The 16,592-nt window shown below is 35.0% G+C and overlaps 1 protein-coding gene across 2 annotated transcripts in view; it reads left to right on the forward strand.

Annotated features, from left to right (window-relative positions):
• Nucleotides 1-16,592, forward strand: part of RADX (RPA1 related single stranded DNA binding protein, X-linked) — a 66,299-nt gene that overhangs the window by 40,549 nt on the left and 9,158 nt on the right. For both annotated transcript variants that reach the window (XM_019803115.2, XM_002922597.4), the window contains exon 12: nt 9,849-10,139. In XM_019803115.2, the coding sequence (XP_019658674.1) occupies nt 9,849-10,139 (291 nt within the window). The remainder of the gene's footprint in view (nt 1-9,848; nt 10,140-16,592) is intronic.

Raw genomic sequence — 16,592 nt, forward strand, 5'->3', positions numbered from 1 at the left:
CTTTAGTTTTTGTTTGTCTGGGAAACTCTTTATTTCTCCTATTCTTAATGATGGCCTTGCTGAATAGAGTAGTCTTGGCTGCAGATTTTTCCCATTCAGTACTTTGAATATATTATGCCACTCCCTTCTGGTTTGCCAAGTTTCTATTGAGAAATCTCCAGCTACCCTTATGGGTTTTCCCTTTTAAGTTAAGGACTTCTTTTGTCTTGCTGCTTTTAAGATTTTTTCTGGATCACTATATTTTGCCAACTTGATTACAATATGTCTTGGTGTTGGCCTGCTTTTGTTGATTTTGATGGGTGTTCTTGTGCCTCCTGGATCTGGATGTCTGTTTCCTTCCCCAGATTAAGGAAGTTTTCAGCTGTTACTTCTTGAAATTAATTTTTCTCCTTTTCTCTTCTTCTGGGACATCTATAATACAAATGTTATTATGTCTGATGGAGTCACTGAGTTCCCTAAGTCTATTCTCTTGTTACATGAATCTTCTTTCTCTCTCTATTTCAGCTTCATTATTTTCTATTATTTTGTCTTCTAGGTCACTAATTCATTCCTCTACTTCTTCCAGCCAATGCTCATTGCATTAAACCTGTTTTCAATCTCATTATTTCATTCTTCATCTCAGATCGATTCTTTTTTAACTGTTTTTTCTCTGTGGTAAAAGTATCACTGATGTCTTCTATTCTGTTCTCAAGCCCAGTGGGTAACCTCATGATTATTGCGTTAAATTTTCCATCAGGCATGTTACTTATATCTGTTTAACTTAGATCTCTGGCCATGGCCTTATCTTGTTCCATCATTTGGGGTAGATTCCTCCATCTTGGCATTTTGTCGAAGTTTCTGCCTTCTGTGCATTAGAAAAGCCAGTTGTGTCTCCTGCTCCTTCTTTGGTGTGGGCTCTTCTCTCCCTTTAGTTGTGGAGTTTGTTCTGTCAGTCTTCTGGTCTATGTAGGGGGTATTTAGGATGATTTCATGGTTTTCTAGTTGTTGTCATAGGACAAGATGTGCCTAGGGTCTTCCTACAATGCTGCCATCTTCTTTCTTCTTTCTGGAATGTTTGTCTTACCAGAACCCTTCCTGGTTTATTAATTATTTACTTATAGCTAATAACTTTCTGGTTTCTGATAATTTAACCCATCCCGGGACACAATGTCTGTTCAGCTAGGGAATGTGCTCCTCCCACATGTGCCTTCCAACTCAGGCTCTCAGATGCCTTTTTTGGCATCAAATAAGACGATTATGTGGTATTTCTATCATTCTATTAATGTGGTGTATTATATTTACTGATCTTTTTTGTTGAACTACCCTTCCATTTCTTGGCTCGATTGTACTTGGTAATGGTGTATAATCTTTTTAAGAAGTTACTGGAATTGGTTCGCTAGGATTTTGTTGAGTATTTATGCATCTATATTATTAAGAGATATTAGTCTGTCACTTCCTTTTCTAGTGATTTTTTTTTTATCTGACCTTGGTATCAGGGTAATACTGCCCTCATAAAATGAATTAGGAAGTATTCTCTCATCTATTTTTTGGAAAATGTTTGAGATGGATTGGTATTAATTATTTAAATGTTTGATAGAATTCGCCATTGAAGCCATCTGATGTTGGCCTTCTCTTGTTTGGGAGATTTTTGAATATTCATTCAATCTCTTGTTACAGATCTGTGGGGATTTTCTATTTCTTCTTGCATGAGTTTAGGTAATTTATTTCTAGTAATTTCTCTATTTCATCTAGGTTATCTAATTTGTTGGCATATGACTGTTCATAGTATTCTATTATAATACTTTCTGTTTCTGTAATTAATTCCATTTTCATTTCTGATGTTAATTATTGTGTTTTCTCTCTTTTTTAGGGAGTCAGTCTGGGTAAAGATGAACAATTCTGTTGATCTTTCAAATGATGAACTTTTGGTTTCATAGATTCTATTATTTTTCTCTTCTCCACTTCATTTATATCTGCTTTAAGCATCATTATTTCCCTTCTTAACTTTGAGTTTAGTTTTCTATGTTTCTCATCCCTCAAAGTATAACGTTAGGTAGTTGAATTGAGATCTTCTTTTTAAATTCTACTATTTAAGCTATAAATTTCCCTCTGATAGCTATTTTCACTGCATTCCATAAGTTTTATGTTGTATTTTTGTTTTCACTCATCTCCAGGTATTTTTAATTTCCTTTGTGATTTCTTCTTGACCTATTAGTTGCTTAAGAGTGTATTATTTAAAGAAATCCACATTTGATGCAGGTTTTCTCTGTAGCTACTGCCCATTTTCAAGTCAGGGGTTAGAGCCATAATGGTGGGCAACCCAGACTGTACACACACATATAAACACACACACACACACACACAAGTGTATTGTTTAATTTCCACATATTTGTGAATTTTTCAGTTTTATTTCAATTATTAACTTCTAGTTTCATTCCATTGTGGTCATAGAAGAAACTTTGTAAGTGTTGGCAAAGATATGGAGAAAAGGAAATCTTGTGTGCTGTTGGTAGGAATGTAAATTGTACATGATATGGCCATTTGAAAAACAGTATGCAGGTCCTTTGGTAAACTGAACATAGATCAACCAACCATATGCTCCAGAAATCCTAATTCTGGTATATATCCAAAAGGAATAAAAGCAGTATCACAGATATATCTGCACTTCCATGTTCATTGCAGCATTATCACAGAAGCCTATAATGGTAACAACTTTCTTGTCCATCAACTGATGAATGGATTAAAAAATGTGATCTCTCTGTCTGTCTATCTATATATAATGGAATAGCATTCAGCCATATAGTAGAAGGAAATTTTGCCATTCTGACAATGCAAATAAACCTGGAAGACATTATGCTAAGTGACATAATCCACACATAGAAACACAAAGATCTTAATTATATGTGGAATCTAAACAAGTAGAACTCAGAAAACCTGAGAGAACAGAGGTTTCCAGGAGCTGAGGGTCGTGTGAAATGGGGAGAAGTTGTCCATTAGATACAAACTTTTAGTTATAAGATGAATAAGTGCTAGGGAATCTAATGTACAGCATAATGGCTACAGTTAATAATACTATAATACTTTAAATTTGCTAAGAGTAAACTTTAGACTTTAGACCATATTCAGGCTCTCTTTCAATACTTAGCTAGACTTGCACCTAGCCTAGGAATCAGCCCAGGATGAAAGGTTGAGGTCTCAGGTCTTTTCTGCATATATATCTTACCCTGAGTGTGCACTTGGCTTTCTAAATTTCCCAAGATACAGGAATGCTTTTGAATGCACCATTTCCCAGCAAAACTTTGTCCCTGGCTTTTCTTCTATGGCCTTAGGGTGTTTATGTCTCAACTGGAATCTTCTGCCCCAGGTGTCTGTGGGTTGTTTGTTTACGTTCTAATGTTTTCCAGCAATGACCACTGCTATTCCAGCCTGCTTGAGTTCCAGATTAGTTGAAACAGAGACAAGAGTCTTGTATCAGTCCTTCAGAAAGTTTCCAGATAGGTTAGAACAGACCTACACAATAATTTGCGAATAACATCTGCTCTGCTCCCTCTAGAATCTTGGTCCAGGATCCCATACTAGAAATGCAGGTTGCTTCTTCTCCCTGCTGGGGAATGGGTGGGACAAAGGCAAGTAAAAATGCCACAAAGTTTTCCTAATATTTTTAAGTGACCTTTTTTTTTTAGATTTTATTTATTTATTTGAGAGCGATAAAACAATTGGGTGGAGGGGCAGAGGGAGAGGGTAAAGCAGACTCTCTGCTGAGCAGGGAGCCCAATGGGAGGCTAGATCCCAGGACCCTGGGATCATGACCTGGGCTTAAGGCAGACGCTTAACTGACTGAGCCACCCCGGTGCCCTGCAAGTGACTTTTTTCTTGATTCGGCATTCCCTTTGTTGCTATAAGCATTTGATTGTTTTCTAGATTTCTGACAAAGTCATTTCTAACAGTTTCTGCATATTTTTAAATGTTTCTTTGGGGGGAATGGAAGCTTTGAGCTGCCTACTCTGCCATTTTGCTCAACTCATAAAGTTTTGTTGTTTCTTGATATTGTTAGTGGTTGCTGATAATAAATGCTTAGGTCCATTAATTCATAAGAGGCTGCAAAGTGGTCATAACCTAATTCTATCATTCCTTCTTCATTTAGTAGCTGAAATAGCTTTATAAGGAGAAACTTCTAATTTATTATTTGGTTACTAATATGTACAATTCATTGAGGAAAGGCAGGATCGATGCTTGATTCTTTCTCTTTATAATAAATTTATAAAATAATGAGTTGGATCCCTAGAATTTTCCAAAGATCACCAATTAGTTTTTTGTTTGTTTTTGATATTTTTAATAATGTTATGAACTCATGGATTTAAATATATTTGATGTGTTTTTTTCTATTGCAATTACCATCTTCATTACTTGTCATGCTATTTCATCTTTGACTAGTAGGAAACTATTAAAATTTGCTTATGAGTCCCTTTGATATGACTCTAATGGTTTGCAATAGCTTTTTGATATCTGGTTTGACAAAGTATATCCATGCTCATTGTGAACATTTTCTGCCCCAGACATGGAATCAGCTATTTCTCCGCAGAGCTCTGGTATATAAAGACTACAGATTAGGCATTATGGGTGTTGATTGATATTGTTCTAGTTATTATTTCTAGGCCTTTGCAGTGGACAGAACTAGAAAATGTACTCAGCTGACTGGTTGGTTGCTTAGTTAAGACAAAATATGTCATGATTTCATTTTTATATTTTCAATTCAAATTCACAACTACAGAATTTTGACTTAGGAGATACAGATAGAAAAGGCTTTTTTCCATTGCAAGAGTCCTGGCTCTGAAAACCCTGGCGATGATAGAATCAGAATATTACATAGTAATTTTTTTGCTTTCACTCACCGCATATAAAAACAGTTTGAGAATAATCACCTCAACATTTGCATCAACAATTTTACTATAAACAATTTAAGGCTTCTTTTGTTTGTTTTGCAATTATTTTGTCTTTAGGATATGACCACTAGGGATTCATGAATTATTATTCTCTAAAGCCACTTGTGATATTTCTTTCTGTATGATTATATTATCAGGTGGATAGATATTTAGGTTCATATCTTTTGATGCTTAAGGATTGCTTTCTTTAAGTAAACACTTAATTTTCTAAATTATTTTCATGGTTCAATAGCCAAATATAGAAAAACAATACATATTTAAAGAAGTTTAGCTTTTATCCCTGTCCCCTGCACCTGATTCCTTCTCACCCGCTGTAGGTAACTTTTAATTCATTCTGTGATGTATTTTTCCATTGTTTGTTTTATAAGTAGATATGTGTGTATTTCAAAGAAAAGAAGTCATGCTCCCCTTTCTTATATAAATGTGGTACTACTACTTTTGAGAGTAATTTGACAATACCAAATATGTTATACCCTCTGACCTATATGTTGGGTACACAAGGAGACATGCTCTGAGATGTTTATTGGAGCTATTGTAAATTATGTGACAATGAAGATAGGGGTGTATGTATCTTTTCAAATTAGTGTTTTTGTATTCTTTGGATAAATACCCAGAAGTGGAGTAGCTGGATCTATATGGTAAATCTATTCTTAATTTTTTTAAAAACCTCCATGCTGTTTTCCTAGCAGCTGCACCAATTTTCCCACCAACAGTGTGTGAAGGTTCCCTTCTCTCCATATCTTCTCCAGTAGTTATTTCTTGTCTTTTTGATAATAACCATTCTGCTATTTCGTTGTGGTTTTGATTTGCATTTTCCTAGTAATTAGTGGTGTTGAACTTATTTTCATGTGCCTATTGGCCATCTGTATGTCTTCTTTGGAAAAACGTCTATTCAGATCCCCTGCCCCTTTTTAAATCAGGTTTTGTTTTAATTGTTGAGTTGTATGAATTCTTTCTATATTTTAGATATTAATTCCTTATCAGATAGATGCAAATATCTCCTCCCATTGAGTAGGTTGCCTTTTTGTTTTGATTATGGTTTCCTTTGCTGCACAAAAACTTTTTAGTATGATGTAATCCCATTTGTTCATTTTTGCTTTTGTTTCCCTTGCCTTTGGAGTCATATCCAGAAATGCATCTCTAAGACTGATGTCTTAGTGCCTTAAGAGCTTAATGCCTATGTTTTATTCTAGGAATTTTATGGTTTCAGGTCTTACATTCAAATTTTTAATGTATTTTGAGTTAATTTTTGTGTATGGTGTAAGTTAGTCTAGTTTCATCTTTTACATGTGGCTTTCCAGTTTTCTCAGCACCACTTATTGAAACAACTGTTTTTTCTCCAGTGTATGCTCTTGGCTCCTTTGTCATAAATAAATTGTCCATATATATGTGGGTTTCTTTCTGGGCTCTCAGTTCTGTTCCATTGATCTCCATGTCTGTTTTTATGCCAGTACCATACTGTTTTGATTACTGTTTTGATTGCTCTGTAGTATAGTTTGAAATCTGCCAGTATGTTATCTCCAGCTTTGTTATCCTTCTAAAGATTGCCCTGGCTATTTAGTATCTTTAGTGGTTCCATACAAATTTTAGAATTACTTGTTCTAGTTCTGTGGAAAATGCCATTGGAATTTTGATGGAGATTGCATTGAATCTGTAGATTGCTTTGAGTAGTGTGAACATTTTAACACTATTGATTTTTCCCGTCCATGAACACAGAATATCTTTCCATTTACTTGTGTCATCTTCAGTTTCTTTCATCAGTGTCTTATAGTACAGGCCTTCACCACCTTGGTTAAATTTATTTTTAGGTATTTTATTCATTTTAGTGCAATTGTAAATGAGATTGCTTTCTTAATTTTTCTTTCTGATAGTTATTAGTGTATAGAAATACCGCACATTTCTGTATATTGATTTTGTATCCTGCATCTTTACTGAATTTGTTTTTTAGTTCTAACAAATTTTTTTGTGTGGAGACTTCAGAAATATATATATATTATGTCATCTGCAAATGGTGACAGTTTTACTTCTTCCTTTCCAATTTGGATACCTTTTTTTTTTCTTGCTTTATTGCTGTGGTTAAGACTCCCAATACTCTATTGAAGAAAAATGGTGAGAGAGGGTATCCTGCCTTGTTCCTGATCTTAGAGAAAATGCTTTCAATTTTTCGCTGTTGAGTAAGACAATAACAGTATTAATGAGATCAAAAAACATTACAGGTAGCCTCTGACTTACATACTTTTTTAAAAAGTCTATTTTATACTTGCTACTGAGTGAAAAATACCTTGTTCTTTTTTAGCCTTGTAGATCTTACACCAAGGTGGAGTTAGTGGATACAAGGGGGAAGAGGCAAAGAAAATAGCTCCTTACCCTCCCAAGTATTTCCATACACCTCTGCCCATCATTTTTATCCATATAATAAAATGCTCAGAGTAGATTTTGTGAAGAAACAAAATCACCATGCCTACATACATACATTTATAATGTGTTCTTGTTTTTTTTTTTTTACCTCACAACCTTAATGTGGTCTTCTACTAAATTTTTTCCCCACTAAAACATAAGTCTGTTCTCACCAGAAATTAGGGTAAAATGACTCATTAAAATGTTATTATTATAATTATAACATATAATCATATATATGGATATATATAGATATATACATATACACAAAAACATAATTTTGCTAGGTAATTAACTGTGTCTTTGTTGTGCATTAGGCTTAAAAACATAATGTGTTTCATATGGTAATTTTGGTAGTATTCAAACTAAAAATGGAAGAATTCCAGTTCATAATTTTCCATCATATTTTCAGAAAAACCTGAACTCTAGATGTATTTTTGTCTCCTAATTATTGCCTTTGAAATCTTGCTATTCACAAACAGTGACTGACAGTATCTCTTGTATTGAATTCATGCCCATTTGTAATAATTGTGAACATATAATCAGGGTAGGTACTTACAGTCCCAAGTTACTAAAATAAAAAAGCAAGATTTTTCAGAGGAAATTTTCAAATAAACATTTGTACCTTGCCAGTCCTTGATATCAACACTCAAACAAAGCATAGCAAATATTCTGACTTATTCCTAACAGGGTCAGTCATAGGATTTTTTTTCCCTGTAAGGTAGATGTGATTATTTAATTTTTAAAAATTGGAATAGCTTACAACTTGTTATTTGCATGCTATATTTTAGAACAAATAAGTCAGGAATGTTCACTGTAACTTGAATCATTGTAATAGCTACTTATTGTTGTTCTAATTATGTACTTTTATTAGTTTGGGGAAAGGAGACCTATTTTAGAAAATAAAAAAAGATTAAATCATTCTACAGTTCTCAGTTTAGTTCTATTAACTGAGTTTTTCTCTTGGCTTTGATTAATTCCATTCTTTTTCATATGCAATTACATTTTTTATCCTTTTTGTTATCAAACATTATAATAGGAAGTTAAGTGTGTTCATCAACTGAATTTTTAATTAAAGTCTTTTGTAATATTGGAGTGGTTTGAATTCTTGGAGAGTAAGAAATGTGTATTCAACTTCTTTATCTTCTCTTACAACTCAGTCTAGTACTTTACCCCATAAGAAATTTTTAGTAAGTCTCTGGCTAGGTTTAAAAAACTAAGAAGGGCCGCCTGGGTGGCACAGCGGTTAAGCGTCTGCCTTCGGCTCAGGGCGTGATCCCGGCGTTGTGGGATCGAGCCCCACATCAGGCTCTTCTGCTGCGAGCCTGCTTCTTCCTCTCCCATTGCCCCTGCTTGTGTTCCCTCTCTCGCTGGCTGTCTCTATCTCTGTCAAATAAATAAATAAAATCTTTTAAAAAAATAAAAAATAAAAATAAAAAACTAAGAAAATGGAGTGGAAATAGGGTATGTTTCAAAAGCAGAAGTGGTATATTAACCACACTGAAGCTTTGCTGTTGAAACCCCCTTCAGCCTTAGCAAGGTTTTTTTATGCTAGGATAATAATGAGCACCAAAGCATAGGCAGCCTGCAAGGAAGCAATTCAGCAACCTTGATAAACTCTGAAACAGAGTTGCTATCAGCTTCCCTCAGCTAGCAGAACTGACAACGTGAGAGTCTTGTTCCAAAATCAATTTCTGATTCTCCCATGTGTCTGCAGTTCCTAAGGTGTACTATTCAATTAAAATATCATTTTACCAAATTCTCTAGCACAGTATCTGGAATATATATAATAAGTGATCAATAATTATTTGCTAGATGAATGAATGAATGAATGTCATAATGTGTAGGGGAGAAATTATATTCTGCCTTAGAAACTAAATATGTTAGATAAACCGTACATAAGTGATAAATTGACTTGATAGAAAACAATCAAGAATTGAAGGGATCTTTCATCTGAGTTTGGTTCCCTCTTTATTTTCCATGTTATTTAGATCTGAAAGGAGTATCATATATAATAAATGGTTTTCTTGAAGGAGAGTTATATCCATGAAAAAGAATCTAGTTTGTATCTGTTCAGGCTCCTTTTAGCAAAGATTAATAAATTTAATTTGAAGCTTAAATTCCGCTAATAGTGAGTGGTGGTCCCATCTCTAACAGTTATAAATTTGACTTAACTTGAATTTGTCAATGAATATAAAAGGAATATGTGTTTATTTAAGAGATTTTAGAAAATACAGAAAAAGTATAAGGAAGGTAATTACAAATCTTCATAATTCCAGCAACAGAGAAAAAACAATATCGGTTTTTAATATTTTGGAGGAAAAGTTTATTTTGAAAATGAATTTGGTTCTCTCTTCATTTTAATAAGAATTAACTTTGGACATTCAATTTACATTTTATATGTGGTTGTTTGATTTTTAAAGTTAATTAAACTATTCCTCATTAATCTGTGCTTTTTTGTACTCTGTGACTTGATTTGGTTAGTTCGCAGGTCACCCCATTGTATCTATCTCATTTTGTCTTTAACAGATAGAGAAAGCACAAGCGCTAGTGCTGCAGGAAAAGGCAGAAGACCCATAAGCGATAGGTGGGAAAGTCAGCTGTGGAAAGAGAAAAAGTTTGCCTTAATTGATCACCTGCATTACAGCCATGTTTATCCTGAAAGTATTCCACGGAAATTTATTTTCGAGCAGAGAAAGTTTCTTACTGAGCAGTTTAATTCTCAGCCTGCCAAGTACATACCCCCAGAGGGAAGGCCCCCAAACCTTGATGACTTTAAGAGTGCCCGAAGCCTTGGACATTTTGAAGTAACCATCCTAGGTAAGTGAAGTGTTCTTTTCTTTGAATGTCATTAATTTAATGTATTTTCAATATAGATGATACTATTTTGCTTGAAAAAATTAAGCTCTCCCCCCTAAAAAAATAAAGTCCAAGGAGAGCTCCTGTTTAGCTCAAACCAATGGAGGAATGGAACACTAATTCTGGAATACATTAAGCTCCAGTTGCGGGCTTTTATTTTTTTAATGATATTTTTTATTATATTATGTTAGTCACCATACAGTACATCCCAGTTTTTTATGTAAAGTTCCATGATCCATTACTTGCGTATAACACCCAGTGCACCATGCAATACATGCCCTCCTTAATACCCATCACCAGCCTATCCCATTCCCCCACCCCTCTGAAGCCCTCAGTTTGTTTCCCAGAGTCCATAGTCTCTCATGGTTCCTTCCCCCTTCTGTTTACCCCCCTTTCTTCTTCCCTTTCTTCTCCTACCGATCTTCCTACTTCTTATGTTCCATAAATGAGTGAAACCATATGATAATTGTCTTTCTCTGCTTGACTTATTTCACTTAGCATTATCTCCTCTAGTCCCATCCAGTTGTGGGCTTTTAAACATTGACAAGTCCTAGGAAAGTATTTGGGCAGAGAAGAATGGGAAACAAGGGAACTTTCCTCACCTCTGACTACCTGACTACTTCTAAAACTGATTTTGTTTTTCTCTAGCCACCACTTTCTTGCTCATGGTCTCTGCCTCTTTCTCAGTGTATCTGAACCGTTGAAAGGTAAAGTGTAGGTTAAAGAGAAAAGGGGTACTGATCCAGAGAAGCTCCTATGAGCAGTGGTCTGTTTAGCCGCTGAAAAAAATAAAATTCTCAACTAACTCAGGTTGTAACAGAAAAAAGCTAAAAAACTTCCCTGGTCTATAAGCGAAAATAAATGGATTTTCTCAGGTTGTTCAAAACTGTGAAGTAGCCATAGAACTTCCAGAAATTTAAAAGTCAACACATTTTTTTTAAGAAAACAAACTGATGGTTACCAGAGGGAAGATGTGTGGGGGGATGGGTGAACTAGGTGATTGATGGGGATTAAGGAGTGTACTTATTGTGATGAGCACAGGGTGATGTTTGAAGTGTTGAAGCACTATGTTGTACACCTGAAACTAATATTACCCTGGATGTTCACTAACTGGAATGTAAATAAAAACTTTTAAAAAGTCAACACATTTTTAAACTTATATTTAATTTTATGTTTCTTTCCAATGAATGAAAAACGTACACAAAAAATTAATTCTAAAATAAAATCTTAGCCAAAATAAGCTATTCTCAGAGTCAAGGAAAATGTTTATTTGTATTTGTATCTTAAAGGAAGGTCTTGTTACCTTAAAATAAAAGAATGAGGAAAAGTCATTAACATTAATTTAATGGCTGAAAGAAAGTGCATTTCATAGATTTTTACATCTATAGTACTGGAATGAATTACCTTGACTTTTATCGAGATTCCTTTTTTATTTTTACTCTCTCCCACTCTGTTTTCTCTGCCTCCTCACACATATGTACATACGTGTGATTGTGTGTATGTGTACAATCTATAAAAAGTATGAATTTCCCCTGACTCTGTTAGACATGTCAGACCTGTTTCAAATGCTTCCTTTTACTAGACTACATTACTTGATCTCTTTACATCACTTAAAAAGCAAGACTCAAACGTGAAAAGGGCAAATGTGTCATTCTGTCCAATCAGCTCTAGTCCACATTAGAATTATGCTGTTTTATGTCCTACCTGCTTTCAGGGACTTAAGGTGGTTTACAGGGATAAAAGTGAAAAATAAGTCACGGATGGATAAAACAAAACAGAATGTTTAAACGGAAACAGAAAAAGTACATATTACCAGGTACCTGCAAATAACTAAGTTACCATTTTGCAGTAATTTTTGGTCAACTTTCTGGCAGGAAGAAAGAAAGGGATTTTTTTCCTGATGAGGTATTTAATTGTAAAGTTAAAAGAAGTTTGGATATCATCTAGTCCTACACCCTGGCTAGGTAGAACCCAGGCCATGATTAGAAATCATGTCTCCTGAGTCTCTAAACATATCTCCTATTACAGAGAAAATAAACACTCATATATAGGAAGCCTATTATTTTTTCCTCTATTAAAATTCAAGTCAGATTTTACCATGTAAAGTTATTGTGTAAATAGGACCGAAGAACAGTAGGTTGATATTTTCAGTTACAGTTTTCTTTTTTTAAAGGTATTGAAATGCTCTTCAAATAATTGATTCTTCCATCAAACTTATAATTAGTCAAATCTTAGTAACACATTTCTGTAAAAGAGTATATTTTCAACTTAAGTATCACAAAATCCAAGTACTTAGCTCTCTAATGGTTAACTTAATACATAAATGAAATCTGGAGAACTAAAATAAATGGCACTGATCCATTGATTCTTTTTTTTATATATCAAGTTTTTATTTAAATTTTAGTTAACATACAGTGTAATATTAGTTTCAGGAGTAGAATCCAGCAATTTATCACTTACATATAACACCTAGTGCTGATCCATTAGATTCTTATAGAACCTTGAAGGAAGGAGGTAGCCTATCAAAATCATCTGAGGGAGACCTTCCCACACTCCTTAAAATTCTGGTACACTCCAGAGAAGCAGCCTATTCAATGTCCCTTACCTTCCTAAGGGAGACTTACTGCCTCACCAGAGCCAGTGACTGACAAGAATGTGTCCTGCTTGTTAGGTATGCAGGAGTAGAATTAAGATTGAGAAATACTACTCTCTTGATAGGACTTGAAGTATAGATATTCTCAGATTGGGTTTTTTTTTAAAGATTTTATCTATTTATTTGAGAAAGCGAGAGAGAGAGCACTAGAGAGAGCAAGCACGAGTGGGGATCGAAGGGAGAGGGAGAGAAGCAGGCTCCCCGCAGAGCAGGGAGCCCAATGCGGGGCTCGAGCCCAGGACCCTGGGATCATGACCGGAGCCAAAGGCAGACACTTAACCAACTGAGCCACCCTAGTGCCCCAGATATTCTCAGATTTTGGTTAAAATAAGTGGTGAATATCAGATGTGAAAGTGGTAAATTTATTATACCTTTTGTGAAAGTATGAAACCTAAGTTGTATTATGAGACCAGACAAATGGCCAATCCATTGTAAGCATGCCATGAGCAATGAATTCAAAAGAGATGATTACATCTCTTAGTAATGTACTATTTGTTAAAAGATATAATCCTAAAACCGAAAGATACCTTTTATGTGTTCAGTACATGGGGGTACACTTGTTCTGTAAAGGGCCAAGTAGTAAATGTTTGAGGCTTTGCAGGCCATACAGTATCTGTCCCAACTACTTAGTTCTGCTGTTTTAGTTGTGAAAGCAGCCATAGACAATATATAAATGAATGTGCATGGCTCTGTTTGTTTAAAACTTTATAGACACTGAAATTTGAGTTGCTTATAATTTTCACATATCACAAAATATTCATCTGATTTTTTTCAACTATTTAAGATGAAAAAAAACATTCCTAGCTCATGTGTTGTACAAAAGCAGGAGCAAGCTAGATTTGACCCACCCAGGTCATAGTTTGCTGACCCCTGTTCTAGACCTTTGTTTTTAGATAAAACTAGCTAAACCAATCCAGGCAGATAAATCTATATGATACTCAAATTTCTTCCAACATGAAGTTGGTCCACCTACATTGATACTATCTTCCAGTGATTGATTATCCCTCTGCAGTATCTTACTGATCTCTGGAGGACCCAGTAATTTTGAAGTGTCTTATTCTGCGAGCCAGAAAGGTTATTCACACTACCACTCTGTTATAATCATTAATTCTGACTGGTCTAGGGTGAATCATTATTGAGAACATTGAATAGAATTATTAATCTTCCTTCCTACAATTCTAATGGCTCCCAACAACCAGTGGGACACTGTTTTAACATCAGAAACCTATTCCAAAAATGCTGGTTCTTGTATTAAAATCTTTGCTGTGCCATCTCACTTGTCTCAAATAAATGTTTTCAGTAAGCCCTGAAACCTCAGTCCATTGCTTATTATGAAATAACATACATTTCAAAAAGAAGATACTGGAATGAATTAACAAACTAAATTTTCAGTGCCTTTAAGCCCAGTTACAAAATCTATTGGTCAATGTCTCCTAATTTTAAGAGTTATTCCCCCCTTAAGTATAAGAAAACAGTTTTCAAAACCTAGATTGGACTTCTAGATGGCATTAGTATATGATTGGCTCTACTAATATTGATTTAGTTGCCTATGAAATGCTGTAAGTCAATCAAAGCTTAAGAGTCCTCTCTTCAATTTGCATTTGACTAAGGCAATAAGGATCATAATTCAGCCAGCCTTTTATAAACCTCTGAAGATCGTCAGCTTTGTCTCTTGCAAGTTAAGAGAGAGAAACCCCCCATATTTTTTATATGGTTTGTTCTTTTCCTTTTTTGCAAAATGCATTTAAATAATAATATGCTGTAGTTATATTGAAATAATAAGGATTTATTTACCTTACTTTTTTCCTCTATTAAAGCAACCAAGCAAGCCAACATAACTCCTCCCCACCTTGGTACTAGCCTGCAGGCTCAGGGCCAATTATTTTTACCCATAAGGTATGCCGCCTTCCTTGTTGAAGCCTATTTGAACCATTAACTGAGTAGCACTGAGTTTTCTCACTGTTGGGTCCCTCACTGGCTACAGCCTCAGGATTTCCTCTCCCACTGAGATGCCTCCCCACTCTTGTATCTCAGTAGAGCTGTACAACGGATTATATGGGTTCCAGAGCTAGATTACTGTTGCTACACCTTAATTCTGTCCCTTATTACATTGCATAATGAAAGTAATTATAATTTAATCTTGAAACCTGAAGTACCTACTATCAGATTTCATCATCAAAAGACACCCTTTTCCCCCATATTTTAACATCTTTGAAATCGGTATGCATCTTACAATTGAAGTCATGCCTTTGTTCAGTTGGTAGCATTTTTCTTAAGGGCATCTTAGATTAAGTAAAATATGGTATATTGCAAGCAATAGGTGCTGGGATTATAAATTGCCTCCCCTCCAATGCGTGCACACGCACGTGCGCGCACACACACGCTTTCACGCTTTTTATTGGAAAAGAAATTCAGTGATCACAAAGAATTGAGGAAGAAGATACATAAATTGCATATAATACACATTACAAAAGAATAATATGAGCTTACTTATTTGATTTTATACTTTCCTGTAATTTTGAACATAGTGCAGATGTATGATCACATTTACCTAGACAGTAAGGTGTAAGTTACTTACTGAAGTAACACATAAACAGGAAGTCACCACTGAAGTGCATGTGTATGCACACGTGGGAAGGATATTTGTGTTCATCTCCTTTGGTAACAGGAATACAGATGAATTCATATTTGAATACTTAATGCACAAATGTCTTAAAGTCTAGTATTTGAAAATTATAGGTAAAAAATGCACAAATGTACATTCATTTGCTCTATTTAACAAATACTTACTGAGCATCTAATGTGTGCCCAGCACTGTTCCAGGTCCTGAGGTTACATGAGTGAACACAACAAATAAAAGAGCTTGCTAATTAAAGAGATGGTGATAAATGCTAGAAAGGGGTTGGAGAGTAAGATAGTAGGAAAGGATTACATTTTATCTTTTTTGGGGGGGGGCAGAGGCAGAGGAAGAGAGAGAATCTTAAGCAGGCTCCACACCCAGTGCAGGGCCTGATGTGGGGCACAATCTCACAACCCTGAGATCATGACCTGAGCCGAAATCAAGAGTCAGAAGCTTACCCGACTGAGCTACCCAAGCGCCCTGGAAAGGATTACATTTTAATAGAGTGGTCAGGGTTAGGGTTAGGTCTCCCTGAAAAAGCAACATTTCACCAGAATCCTGATGGGGGTGAAGGAACAATCTGGTTATCTGAGGAAAGAACATTCTAGGCACAGAAACAACAAGTATGGTGGCTCTGAAGCCTGTTTACTTATACATTTGTACCCGGAACCCTAGTTTTAACCAAAGAACTCATGGCAAATTTCATGAGTAATGATGAAGTTAAACTCACCGTATTTTATAATTTAGAAAATAATTCAGAATAGTATCAATGACACACTGATAATCAAACTACCTTCCTGAGAATATCAGGATTTCCAACTTCTGATATTTTCTCAATTCTAAGGCATACTTTCTTTTTTTTACATTTGCAAGTTGGAAAGCACCTTACGGATGCATCAATGTGTACATTTAATGGAGAGTTTCCTTTTTATTAAAACTGTTATTAAGTTGATGGTATGTTTTAGAGTTAAATTTGGTCTTAGAATCAAGGAAATAAGATACCAGCATGTGCACTGCCACATGAGTTTTGCAACATTGATTAGAGTTATGGGATAGTTATACATCTTATACAGAATTGAAATCCTCAGTAAATTCTAGATATCATGACTATTATAGTTTATGAATACCAAATTTCAGTAAT

Source organism: Ailuropoda melanoleuca, chromosome X (genome assembly GCF_002007445.2).
Source record: "Ailuropoda melanoleuca isolate Jingjing chromosome X, ASM200744v2, whole genome shotgun sequence".
Lineage (NCBI taxonomy): Eukaryota > Metazoa > Chordata > Mammalia > Carnivora > Ursidae > Ailuropoda > Ailuropoda melanoleuca.